This window comes from Cyanistes caeruleus, chromosome 5, assembly GCF_971803275.1.
Source record: "Cyanistes caeruleus chromosome 5, bCyaCae1.hap1.1, whole genome shotgun sequence".
NCBI classification, from domain to species: domain Eukaryota; kingdom Metazoa; phylum Chordata; class Aves; order Passeriformes; family Paridae; genus Cyanistes; species Cyanistes caeruleus.
The window spans coordinates 2,171,554-2,185,779 of NC_141705.1; the positions used below are offsets into that span (position 1 = coordinate 2,171,554).

At 45.6% G+C, this 14,226-nt stretch overlaps 1 protein-coding gene across 7 annotated transcripts in view; it reads left to right on the forward strand.

Annotated features, from left to right (window-relative positions):
* ZNF638 (zinc finger protein 638) overlaps positions 1–10,482 on the forward strand; it is a 91,948-nt gene extending 81,466 nt beyond the window's left edge. For 2 of the 7 annotated variants that reach the window (XM_086888044.1, XM_086888043.1), the window contains exons 20-25: positions 149–1,337; positions 1,683–1,748; positions 6,912–7,791; positions 7,975–8,067; positions 9,772–9,890; positions 10,209–10,482. In XM_086888044.1, the coding sequence (XP_086744170.1) occupies positions 149–1,337; positions 1,683–1,748; positions 6,912–7,791; positions 7,975–8,067; positions 9,772–9,890; positions 10,209–10,262 (2,401 nt within the window). In that variant the 3' untranslated portion in view covers positions 10,263–10,482. The remainder of the gene's footprint in view (positions 1–148; positions 1,338–1,682; positions 1,749–6,911; positions 7,792–7,974; positions 8,068–9,771; positions 9,891–10,208) is intronic. The other 5 variants (XM_086888041.1, XM_086888042.1, XM_086888045.1 and 2 more) reach the window with 3 other exon arrangements.
* The last annotated feature ends 3,744 nt before the right edge of the window (positions 10,483–14,226 follow it).

Consider the following 14,226-nt stretch of genomic DNA (forward strand, 5'->3'; position numbering starts at 1 on the left):
ATTCACTTTTATTTGTCACCTTTTCCCACAGAATTCCCAATCCCGTTTCTTGACGCTCCAGGCAAATCCATCCGGAGCTTTCTGGGAATTCCGGAATTCTCTGCCCCCCATCCATTTGATTTCTTCTGTTTCTTTGGAATGTTTTTAGCTCGGGCTTGAAAAAAATTCCAGAGGTGCGAAAACCAGCCGGGAATCCGTCGGGAGAGGCCAGGAAAGGGCAAATCCCCACCCCAAACGCGCCGGAGGAGATTGCAGCGGGAGAGCCGGAGATTCCCGAGTCTCAGGCGGGAGGAGCGGCGAGGGAGGACGCGGAGGGATGGGATCCTGGAACGGGAATTCCCACGGATCCCGCCGGCGGGAAATCGCCCGCAGCGAGGTCGGAGGAGAAGCCGGCGCCGCTTTGCGGGGATGGGAAGGAAGAGGCTCGGGATGAGCCGGAGCTGGAAGCGCGGAAGGAGGATGAGGAGCTCTCTGTTCCCGCCGGGGAAGCTCCGGAATCGTCCGGCAAGGCGATCCCGGCTGCCGGAGAAACGCCGGGAGCCGTCCCCGGAACGTCCCCGAGCTCGGACGAGGCTCCCGCGGCATCGCCCGGCGCCGAGCCGGACGCTCCGGAAAAAATTCCCGTTCCCGAGGCCGGGAAAAGCAACCGTGAAACGTCCACGGAGAGGAAATGCATCCCAAAAACTCCGGATGCTCCGGGGAAAAAATGGGATGTGGCTGGAGCAGAGAGAGAGGGGACGGCGGAGGAATCGCTGCTGAAAATGGGGGAAAATCCGGGGAAAACTTGGAGCAAGGCTGGGACAGAGGTGGAGAAAACACCTGGAAAAACGTTATCCAAGGGTGGGGAAAACTCTGGGAATGCTGCGGGTGAGATCCCCGCGGGAAGTTGGGTTAAAATCCCACAGAATAAAGGGACGGGAGCGGCGAAATCCGAGGAAAACCGCGCGGCGGCTCCGGGAAATCCCGGTGCTTCCCTGAAGGAATCGTGTCCTGGGAAACCCCTTCTGAAGGCGGTGGTGTCCATCCCGGATATCCTGAAGCAGAGAATTCCCGTCAGGATCACCGAGCCTTCCCTGGGAAAAGCTGGAGAGCAAAAAATCCCTCCCAGGGCGGGACCGGAGAAGAAAATCCCAGCCAAAGCCGCGGCTCAGCCGGGAGCTGGGAACGGCCAATGGAAAGGGAACGGAAATTCCGGAGGGGATGCGCAGGGAGAGAGCGGGAAGAGCTCATCCCAACAGGAAAAGGATTCCCAGCTGGAATCTCGGGCGAGCTCCAAGCAGAGCCAGCTGGGAGAGAGCGGAACGTGCGGCACGAGGGAAGATCCCGGCGGGAATCAGGTGAGGAGGGCGGGAATGCCGCTGTTCCCTGGGATTCTCCCGCTCTGCTTTTCCGGGATCGTCCCTTTCCCTTTTCCATAAATCCCGCCAGAGGAGCCGCAGGGCAACCCGGTTCCTTTTAGCCGGGATCGGAAAATCCCATGGAAATTCTTTGGGAAGCGAATCCAAACGGAATTCCTTGGAGCAGCTTCCAGTGGGAGCTGGAATTTGCTTTTCCAAAGCCTGGAGGGATGGAAAAGAGGCTCGGGGACATCCCGGAGCAGCTCCTCGATGCCAGCAAAGCCGTGCTCGCTGAGGATTGGGATTTCCTGGGGTTTCATGGAATTTGTTTGTCCCGTTCTGCAGGCTCCTGGCAGGGGCGGTGCTGCGGCCTGGAAAAGCGGCGCCGGCGGGGCTGGAAGGCAGAAGGAGGTAAGGATGGAAAAGCGTGGGATTAAAAAGATGGGAAAAGGCGTTTCTGACGTTCCCAGGGATGGGATTGGATGGGATTTAAGGCGTTTTCCAAAGCATTCCAGGATTCCGTGCCATTCCTGCTCTCGGGAATCTCTCCCGCACTGGGATCGCCGTTCCCGCTCTTTTTCCATCCCCTCTCCGTGGATCCCGTGGGCTCTGGGATGCTGAATCCCTTCGGGATCATTTTCCCTTTGGATCCAAATTTTCAGGCTCAGGGAGCCGGGACCACCGGGAAACTCCGTCCTCAAATCCCGGATTCCCAGCTGGTGTTAAATATCCATGGAAATGTGAGGGTAGGACGGAATATTTTGGCAGGAAAAGTAACAAAAATTGGGAATTATTGATGGAAGAAATCATTTGGGGTGGGGTATCCGTTCCTTTGGAACCACAACTTTGAATTGGCAGGAATTATATCCGTGGAATTTTATCCATGGAAATTTTTCCATTCGATTTTACCCATGGAATTTTATCCGTTGATTTTTATCGGCTGAATTTCATCCATTGAATTTTATCCATTGAATTTATCCATGGAATTTCATCCACTGAATTTTATCCCTTTTAATTTTATCCACTAAATTTTATTAATTGGACTTTATCCACTGAATTTCATCCTTGGAATTTCATCCTTGGAATTTTATCCGTAGAATTTAATCCACTGAATTTTATCCAGAGAATTTCATCTTAATTTCATCTATTGAATTTATCCACTGAATTTCATCCACTGAATTTTATCCCTTTTAATTTTATCCACTAAATTTTATTAATTGGTCTTTATCCACTGAATTTCATCCTTGGAATTTCATCCACTGAATTTCATCCTTGGAATTTCATCCTTGGAATTTTATCCATAGAATTTAATCCACTGAATTTTATCCAGAGAATTTCATCTTAATTTCATCCATTGAATTTATCCATGGAATTTCATCCACTGAATTTTATCCAGAAAATTTTATCCCTTTAATTTTATCCACTAAATTTTATTAATTGGTTTTTGTCCACTGAATTTTATCCCCTGAATTTTATCCAGAGAATTTCATCTGAATTTCATCCTTTGAATTTATCCATGGAATTTCATCCATTTAATTTTATCCATTGATCTTTATCTATAGAATTTCATCTGAATTTCATCCATGGAATTTTATCCATTGAATTTTATCCACTAAATTTTATTGATTAGTTTTTATCCACTGAATTTCATCCATGGAATTTTATCCAGAGAATTTTATCCAGAGAATTTTATCCAGAGAATTTTATCCAGAGAATTTCATCCAGAGAATTTTATCCATTGATCTTTATCCACTGAATTTTATCCATGGAATTTTATCCCTTTAGTTTTATCCACTAAATTTTATTAAATGGTTTTTATCCACTGAATTTCATCCTTGGAATTTTATCCACTGAATTTTATCCATTGAATTTTATCCATTGACCTTTACCCACTGAATTTTATCTTTTTAATTTTATCCACTAAATTTTATTAAATGGTTTTTATCCACTGAATTTCATCCTTGGAATTTCATCCTTGGAATTTTATCCGTAGAATTTAATCCACTGAATTTCATCCTTGGAATTTCATCCTTGGAATTTTATCCGTAGAATTTAATCCACTGAATTTTATCCAGAGAATTTCATCTTAATTTCATCCATTGAATTTATCCAGAGAATTTCATCCACTGAATTTTATCCATGGAATTTTATCCACTAAATTTTATTAATTGGTCTTTATCCACTGAATTTCATCCTTGGAATTTTATCCGTAGAATTTAATCCACTGAATTTCATCCATGGAATTTTATCCACTGAATTTTATCCATAGAATTTTATCCATTGAATTTTATCCATTGAATTTTATCCAGAAAATTTCATCTGAATTTCATCCTTTGAATTTATCCATGGAATTTCATCCATTTAATTTTATCCGTTGATCTTTATCTATAGAATTTCATCTGAATTTCATCCATGGAATTTTATCCATTGAATTTTATCCACTAAATTTTATTGATTAGTTTTTATCCACTGAATTTCATCCATGGAATTTTATCCAGAGAATTTTATCCAGAGAATTTTATCCAGAGAATTTCATCTGAATTTCATCCAGAGAATTTTATCCATTGATCTTTATCCACTGAATTTTATCCATGGAATTTCATCCATTTAATTTTATCCGTTGATCTTTATCTATAGAATTTCATCTGAATTTCATCCATGGAATTTTATCCAGAGAATTTTATCCAGAGAATTTTATCCAGAGAATTTCATCTGAATTTTATCCATTGATCTTTATCCACTGAATTTTATCCATGGAATTTTATCCCTTTAGTTTTATCCACTAAATTTTATTAAATGGTTTTTATCCACTGAATTTCATCCTTGGAATTTCATCCTTGGAATTTTATCCATAGAATTTAATCCACTGAATTTTATCCAGAGAATTTCATCTTAATTTCATCCTTTGAATTTATCCATGGAATTTCATCCATTTAATTTTATCCGTTGATCTTTATCTATAGAATTTCATCTGAATTTCATCCATGGAATTTTATCCATTGAATTTTATCCACTAAATTTTATTGATTAGTTTTTATCCACTGAATTTCATCCATGGAATTTTATCCAGAGAATTTCATCCAGAGAATTTTATCCATTGATCTTTATCCACTGAATTTTATCCATGGAATTTTATCCCTTTAGTTTTATCCACTAAATTTTATTAAATGGTTTTTATCCACTGAATTTCATCCTTGGAATTTTATCCACTGAATTTTATCCATTGAATTTTATCCATTGACCTTTACTCACTGAATTTTATTTTTTTCATTTTATCCACTAAATTTTATTAAATGGTTTTTATCCACTGAATTTCATCCTTGGAATTTCATCCACTGAATTTCATCCTTGGAATTTTATCCGTAGAATTTAATCCACTGAATTTTATCCAGAGAATTTCATCTTAATTTCATCTATTGAATTTATCCACTGAATTTCATCCACTGAATTTTATCCCTTTTAATTTTATCCACTAAATTTTATTAATTGGTCTTTATCCACTGAATTTCATCCTTGGAATTTCATCCACTGAATTTCATCCTTGGAATTTCATCCGCTGAATTTTATCCATATAATTTAATCCACTGAATTTTATCCAGAGAATTTCATCTTAATTTCATCCATTGAATTTATCCATTGAATTTCATCCACTGAATTTTATCCATGGAATTTTATCCACTAAATTTTATTAATTGGTCTTTATCCACTGAATTTCATCCTTGGAATTTTATCCGTAGAATTTAATCCACTGAATTTCATCCATTGAATTTTATCCACTGACCTTTATCCACTGAATTTTATCCCTTTTAATTTTATCCACTCAATTTTATGGATTGGTTTTTATCCACTGAATTTCATCCATGGAATTTTATCCACTGAATTTTATCCAGAGAATTTAATCTGAATTTCATCCTTTGAATTTATCCATGGAATTTCATCCATTTAATTTTATCCATTGATATTTATCTATAGAATTTCATCTGAATTTCATCCATGGAATTTTATCCATTGAATTTTATCCACTAAATTTTATTGATTAGTTTTTATCCACTGAATTTCATCCATGGAATTTTATCCAGAGAATTTTATCCAGAGAATTTCATCTGAATTTCATCCAGAGAAATTTATCCATTGATCTTTATCCACTGAATTTTATCCATGGAATTTTATCCCTTTAGTTTTATCCACTAAATTTTATTAAATGGTTTTTATCCACTGAATTTCATCCTTGGAATTTTATCCACTGAATTTTATCCATTGAATTTTATCCATTGACCTTTACCCACTGAATTTTATCTTTTTAATTTTATCCACTAAATTTTATTAAATGTTTTTTATCCACTGAATTTCATCCTTGGAATTTCATCCTTGGAATTTTATCCATAGAATTTAATCCACTGAATTTTATCCAGAGAATTTCATCTTAATTTCATCCATTGAATTTATCCATGGAATTTCATCCACTGAATTTTATCCATGGAATTTTATCCACTAAATTTTATTAATTGGTCTTTATCCACTGAATTTCATCCTTGGAATTTCATCCACTGAATTTCATCCTTGGAATTTCATCCTTGGAATTTTATCCATAGAATTTCATCCACTGAATTTTATCCATTGACCTTTATCCAGAGAATTTTATCCACTGAATTTTATCCATTGACTTTGATCCATTGAATTTTATCCATAGAATTTCATCTGAATTTCATCCGTGGAATTTTATCTATGGAATTTTATTCATTGACCTTTATCCATGGAATTTTATCCACTGAATTTCATCCATGGAATTTTATCCATTGACCTTTATCCATGGAATTTTATCCACTGAATTTCATCCATGGAATTTTATCCACTGAATTTCATCCATGGAATTTTATCCATTGACCTTTATCCATGGAATTTTATCAACTGAATTTTATGCAGAGAATTTTATCCAGAGAATTTCATCTGACTTTCATCTGAATTTTATTCATTGAATTTTATCCATGGAATTTCATCTGAATTTAATCCATGGAATTTTATCCATTGAATTTTTTCCATGGAATTTTATCCATTGACCTTTATCCACGGAATTTCATGCATGGAATTTTATCCACTGAATTTTATCCATTGAATTTTATCCATGGAATTTTATCTATTGACCTTTATCCATGGAATTTTATCCACTGAATTTTATCCATTGAATTTTTTCCATGGAATTTTATCCATTGACCTTTATCCACTGAATTTCATCCATGGAATTTTATCTGCCCAATTCCATCCGTTGAGATTTACCCGTTGAATTTTATCCCTGGAATTTTCCCTATGGAATTTTATCCCCAATCGACCCGCTGTGATTTTCCCAAAGGATTTTTCCCACCTGAACAAAACCTGAGCTAAATTAAATTAAACTTCATTAAACTAATTAATCACTCAGCGCAACGCTGCCGTTTCGACCCCCAACGCTTTTTTTTTTTTTTTTTTTTTTTTTTTTTTTTTTTTTTAAATTACTTTTCACCCTCAAATTAAATTTGGGATTAATTTCTTTATTAAAACATTCCTCCCGGAGATTCCAGATTATCATTCCGTTCCCAGGAGGAAGAGCTCTTCCCGTTTAACCTGGATGAGTTCGTCACGGTGGACGAGGTGCTGGACGAAGCCGAATCTCCGGCGACGCCGCGGCGAAACCCCCCGAGGGGGAAGAGAAAAGAAGCTCCCAAATCCAACCCTTCGGAGCCGCCGGCGTCCAAGAAGAGGAAAGGGAAGAGTTGCGGAGCCGAAGGTGAGCTGTCCTTTGTCACCTTGGATGAGATCGGGGAGGAGGAGGAGGAGGACGCGCCGGTGCCGCTGCCGGGCGTCGACCCCCAGGGCCTGGTGGTGGTGGATGAGGTGGTGGAAGAGGAGGAGCTGTCGGAAGCGGTGAAGGATCCGCAGGCGCTGCTGACGCTGGACGAGATCTCGGAGCAGGAGGAGCCGGGTTCCCACGGGAACGGGCCCAGGGTGGAATTTGAGGAGCGGGAGCTGAAGGCCGAGCCCTTGGTGACCGTGGATGAGATCGGGGAGGTGGAGGAGCTGCCCCTCAACGAGCCCGCGGAGCTGAGCGCCGCCGAGGAGGGCAAAGCCAATGCCGGGGATTGCGGCGCCTCCCAGGTGCCCGACGATCCCAACGCCTTGGTGACCGTGGATGAGATCCAGGAGGACAACGAGGACAATCCTCTGATGACTCTGGATGAGGTTAACGAGGATGAGGATGATTTCCTGGCCGACTTCAATCACCTCAAAGAGGAACTAAACTTTGTTACAGTCGATGAAGTCGGCGACGAGGAAGAAGAAAACTCTTTCCCAGGGAAGAACCCGCCTGAAGATGAAGATGAAGATGATGAAGATATTGTTGCTGTTGCAGGACCAGAAGAAATGGGAATTCTGGGAGATACAAATCCAGAGGAGGAAATGGCTGAAATCTCTAAGCCAAAAGGTGAGGAACATCAAGGCCAGCTTGGACAGGGCTTGGAGCCACCTGGGCTGGTGGAAGGTGTCCCTGTCCATGTCCTTCAGGTTCCTCCCAATCCAAACCATTCCATGACTCCATCATTCCATGATTCCGTTCCGTGATTCCGTGATTCCGTGATTCCATCCCAACGTGCGTTTCTGTCTCCAGCAGCTCAGCTGGGATCAGAAGAGGCAGAACCAAAATCTCAGCAGAAGAAAACGACTTTTCCAGGTGTCCCCAAGACTCAGAGCACTCCCAAAGGTAAATCCAAAGGAATTCCCAAAAAAACGCTCCGGCTTTTCCGGGCTGGGAGATTCTTTCCCACCCCTTTGAAAACTCCTCCCGTGTGAACCTCAGAGGGCCCAGAATCCGTGGATTTTCTCGGCTCTTCCAAATCCGCGTTTAACCGGTCGGTTAAACTCAGAAATCACGCGTGGAAAGTTCTTTTTTTTCCCTGGAATTCCCAAATCCAGGTGGAATTCTTGATTATTGCCAGGTGTGGTGTCTCCCTGAGGGTTCCCATCCTCCGGCAAGCTTTATTCCCAATATTCAGTGTTTGGAAAGGAGGGAATTGCTGCCAGGGATGTGAAATGGGGGTGGAGAGATGTAGAATTCCAGGGGGTCAGTCCTCAAGAATTCCTGAATTTCCATGGGGTCGGTCCTTCAGGAATTCCTGAAATTCCATGGGGTGAGTTCTTCAGGAATTCCTGAATTTCCATGGGGGTGGTGCTTCAGGAATTCCTGAATTTCCATGGAGTCAGTCCTTCAGGAATTCCTGAATTTCCATGGGGTCGATTCTTAAGGAATTCCTGAATTTCCATGAGGTCAGTCCTTCAGGAACTTCTGGAATTTCCATGGGGGTGGTGCTTCAGGAATTCCTGAATTTCCATGGGGTTGGTTCTTCAGGAATTCCTGAATTTCCATGGGGTCAGTTCTTCAGGAATTCCTGAATTTCCATGGAGTCAGTCCTTCAGGAATTCCTGAATTTCCATGGGGTTGGTCCTTCAGGAATTCCTGAATTTCCATGGGGTTGGTCCTTCAGTAATTCCTGAATTTCCATGGGGTCAGTTCTTCAGGAATTCCTGAATTTCCATGGGGTCAATCCTGCAGGAATTCCTGAATTTCCATGGGGTCAGTTCTTCAGGAACTTCCTGAATTTCCATGAGGTCAGTCCTTCAGGAATTCCTGAATTTCCATGGGGTCAATCCTGCAGGAATTCCTGAATTTCCATGGGGTCAGTTCTTAAGGAATTCCTGAATTTCCATGGGGTCGGTCCTTCAGGAATTCCTGAATTTCCATGGGGTCAGTCCTTCAGGAATTCCTGAATTTCCATGGGGTCAGTTCTTCAGGAATTCCTGAGTTTCCATGGGGTTGGTCCTCCAGGAATTCCTGAATTTCCATGGAGTCAGTCCTTCAGGAACTTCTGGAATTTCCATGGGGGTGGTGCTTCAGGAATTCCTGAATTTCCATGGGGGTGGTGCTTATGGAATTCCTGAATTTCCATGGGGTCAGTCCTTCAGGAATTCCTGAATTTCCATGGGGTTGGTCCTCCAGGAATTCCTGAATTTCCATGGGGTCAGTTCTTCAGGAATTCCTGAATTTCCACGGGGTCGATTCTTCACGAATTCCTGAATTTCCATGAGGTCTGTTCTTCAGGAATTGTTCCAACTTCCATGGGGTCAGTCCTTCAGTAATTCCTGAATTTCCATGGGGTCAGTTCTTCAGGAATTCCTGAATTTCCATGGGATTTCTCACTCTATATCCCAGAAAACGCCGCGTTTATTGGGAATGTTGATGACATTGACGGATTGAAACGAGGCAGGGCCCAGCTTGGGTGAAAACCCTGATTTTTTGGAATAATAAAGAACCGTAATTTCCCCCTGAGGAATCCCAAATTCCCCAGATTTGGTTGGAATATTTCTTGGATCTGTGGAATATCTCACGGTGATCGTGGTTTATCCTCAGCTCTGGATATCCTGGTCCCAAAGGCCGGATTCTTCTGCCAGATCTGCTCCCTCTTCTACGCCGACGAACCCTCCATGATCAACCACTGCAGGACCTCCCTGCACCGGCAGAACATGGAGGTACCGCCCGGAAAAACGGGAATATCTCCCCCAGAATCCTTGGATTCCACAATTCCCTGGGTGTTCAGCTTTGGTGGGGTGTGGGAATGTGGAATATTTTCATTCCGTGCCCAGGTTGTTGGGAATTCCGATGGTTGAGATTCGGCCGCGTTCCACTCCGGGAGGTTCCCGCGTCAAAGGGAGGCAAATTTGGGGGGTTTGATGGGATAAATCCCACCTTGGAGGAGCTGAGTGGACCTCAAGCTGTTCCTGGTTCGGGTTTTTTGGGAATAATCCTGGAAAATCCCTGCAGTGCCAACTTTTCTCCCTTTTCCACAGAAATTCATGGCCAAACAGCAGGATAACGACGGAGAGGAGCCGAGCTCCAGGTGATGGAACTTCCCCAGGAACAAAACTTCGGGGCCAGTCAGTTCTGTGTGTTTGGATTTCGTTTGGGGTCGGGAAGGAACATCCATGATGGAAAAAAAAAAAAATTGGAGTTGGGAAAAGACTAAACCCAAAGCAGGAGAGGGTTGGATTTGTGTCTCCGATCATCCCAACGAGGGGAGAGACTGTTGTGGGCCAGGAAATAAATGTTCTCTCTGTATAGTTACCCCAGGGATTGAGTTTGGGGTCATTCCGTGGGGTTTGGAGACTCTGGATGACACCGGAGATCCGGGAGATCCATGGAGAGAGCCACGGGAAGGGTCCGGAGCTCCAGGAGAGGCTGAGGGAGCTGGGGAAGGGGCTCAGCCTGGAGAAAATGAGGCTCAGGGGGGGAACTTCTGGCTCTGGAAAACTCCCTGGATTCTTGGAGCCAGGTGGGAGCTGGGATCTGCTCCCAGGGAACGGCCTCGAGCTGTGCCAGCTTGGACTTTGGGAGAATTCCGTTTTGGAAAGGGCTGTCCAGCCCTGGCAGGGGTGGGGTCCCCATCCCTGGGGGGATTTCACGCCCTGTGGCACTTGGGGACACGGACACCGCTGGCCTGGGCACAGCTGGGCTCGATGGCCTCAGAGGGTTTTTCCCAATTCCATGATTCCATGAATCCCTGCCCTCAACCCAAACAATTCCATGAATCCCAACCCGCCGCCAGCCCTCTCAGTTCCACGGTGACATTCCAAACTTGGGGACCTCTCTGGAGCACTCAGCCCCTCCTGGGCCTCAGCAGCAGCCGACAGAAGAGCCACGGGAATCCAGGAATTCCTTTCATTCCTTTCATTCCTTTGCCCGGAGCTTGGGGCACCCTCGGCGTTTTTGGGAATTCAGCCAGGTGGGTCGGAAGGGGAAACTCGGAAGAACTCCGGGAATGCCGAAGTTTTCTGGGATCAGCGCTGGGGACCGGAGAGCGGCCGTGGGTGAGGGAAAGGTGCCCCTGGCAGTGATGGGGTGGGCAGGGAGGTGTCCCCTGCTCCGTTGGGCACGGCTCCTGGTCAGGAAAGTCATTCCCACTGGGACATCTCGTGGTGGATTAAATCTTCCCATTGGGACAGAGTTTTGTATCCGTTGGTTTTCCCTTCCTGTTCTTGGTGTCTCTTGGCTTTTCCTTGGAATGGGTCTTGATTGATGGGTTCTTCCACATGGAACATCTCTTGGTTGATGGGTTCTTCCACATGGGACATCTCCAGGTTGGTGGGTTCTTCCACATGGGACATCTCCAGGTTGGTGGGTTCTTCCATGTGGAACATCTCCTGGTTGATGGGTTCTTCCACATGGGACATCTCCTGGTTGATGGGTTCTTCCATGTGAGACATCTCCTGGTTGATGGATTCCACATAGAATGTCTCCTGGTTGATGGGTTCCACATAGAATGTCTCCTGATTGATGGGTTCTTCCACATGGAATGTCTCCTGGTTGATGGATTCTTCCACGTGGAATGTCTCCTGGTTGGTGGGTTCTTCCATGTGGAACATCTCCTGATGGATTAAATCTTCCCATTGGGACAGAGTTTTGTACCCTTTGACATTCCCTTGGCGCTGCTCTGGGTGTCTCTTGGTGTCACCTTGGCACGGATCTTGGTCAGTGAATTCTTCTCTTTGGGACTTCTGGTTGATGGATCTTTCCATGTGGAACATCTCCAGGTTGATGGATTCTTCCACATGGAATGTCTCGTTGTTGATGGATTCTTCCACGTGGAACATCTTGTGGTTGATGGATTTTTCCCATTGGAACATCTCTTGGTTGATGGATTCGTCCACGTGGGACATCTCATGGTTGATGGGTTCTTCCACATGGAATGTCTCTTGGTTGATGGATTTTTCCATGTGGAACATCTCCTGATGGATTAAATCTTCCCATTGGGACAGAGTTTTGTACCCTTTGACAGTCCCTTGACGCTGCTCTGGGTGTCTCTTGGTGTCACCTTGGCACGGATCTTGGTCAGTGAATTCTTCTATTTGGGACTTCTCCTGGTTGATGGATTCTTCCACGTGGAACATCTCGTAGTTGATGGATCTTTCCATGTGGAACATCTCCTGGTTGATGGATTCTTCCACATGGAATGTCTCTTGGTTGATGGATTTTTCCACTTGGGACATCTCGTGGTGGATTAAATCTTCCCATTGGGACAGAGTTTTGTATCCGTTGGTTTTCCCTTCCCGTTCTTGGTGTCTCTTGGCTTTTCCTTGGAATGGATCTTGGTTGATGGGTTCTTCCATGTGGAACATCTCCTGCTTGATGGGTTCTTCCATCTGAGACATCTCGTGGTTGATGGGTTCTTCCATCTGAGACATCTCGTGGTTGATGGGTTCTTCTGTGTGAGACATCTCGTGGTTGATGGATTTTTCCATCTGTGACATCTCCTGGTTGATGAGCTCTTCCCATTGGGACACACTTTTGTATCCGTTGACTTCCCGTGGGCTCGGCCTTTGGGATGTTCCAGCTTTCCCTGGGGCAGTGTGGTATTCCCAATGGGACATCCCTTGGCTCTGGAGGTCTTCCCAATGGCACAACTCTTGGGATCCACTGGATTCCCCATGGCACAACTCTTGGGATCTCTTGGATTCCCCATGGAACAACTCTTGGGTTCTCTTGGATTTCTCTTGGGATCCGCTGGATTCCCCATGGCACAACTCTTGGGATCTGTTTGATTCCCCATGGAACAACTCTTGGGATCTCTTGGATTCTCCATGGCACAACTCTTGGGATCCACTGGATTCCCCATGGCACTGCTCTTGGGATCTCTTGGATTTCTCTTGGGATCCGCTGGGTTCCCCTTGGCACAACTCTTGGGATCTCTTGGATTCCCCATGGCACAACTCTTGGGATCTGTTTGATTCCCCATGGCACAACTCCCGGAATGTCTTGGATTCCTCTTGGGATCCATTGGATTCCTCTTGGCTCCGCTCTTGGTTGGCAAATCCTTCCCACTGGGACAGATCCTTGCACCCATTGCCTTTCCCTTGGCCCAGCTCCCGGTGCCTCCCGGTTTTCCCTTGGCCCAGCTCCCGGTGCCTCCCGGTTTTCCCTTGGCCCAGCTCCCGGTGCCTCCCGGTTTTCCCTTGGCCCAGCTCCCGGTGCCTCCCGGTTTTCCCCTGGCTCAGCTCCCGCTCCATGAACTCTTCCACCTGGGACATCTCCTGGGTGATGAGCTCCAGCCATCGGGACAGGTCTGTGTATCCATGGATTTCCCTCTGGCTCATCCCTCGGGATCTCTCTGCGTTTCCTCGGGATCCCTGTGGATTTCTTCCGCGTCCCCCTTGGCACAGCCCTCGGGAAGCGAGGAATTCCCGCTTTTCCTGCTCCACCATCCCCTGTCCCTCCCGGGAGCGGAGCCCCCGCAGCCCTCGGGCCGGCCGGGAGTTGGGATTCGGCTTCTCCGGAGGGATCCGGGAGCTGCTGCTGTCCCGGGAACGGCCCTGAAGCCTTTGGGATCACAGCGGGATCGGGGCACGCGTCACAACGGGACATCCCAGCGCCCCAACAACCACAGCACCCTCTGGAACCTTCCGGAACCTTGTGGATGCGCAGCCCCGGGGAGGAGGATCAGGGTGAAATCCCAGACACGGCCCTGGAAGAGCCCGGCTGGCTCCAACCCCGCTCCTCCCGTGGGGTACGGGGAGGTTTCCCGGCAGGATTCCTCCCTGGAAGAGCCACGGCGCCTTTAAGCGGGATTTGGCGGCGGCACCAGGAAATTCCTGACATCCCGGGAAGCGCTGAGACAGCCGAATCCAGAATCTGGAGGCTGGAAGAGTGCCAGGAACACTTGGGAATGCTCCAAACCTCGAAAGTGCCGTGACCTGGAGCCGCTCCAGAGCCTCGACGGAACAAAAACCTTCCCATCATCCAGGCCTCGGAATTGCTGGATTCCCTGGGAATGGGGCAGGGAATGCTCCGTCCCCGCCGCCAGGGGATGGTGAA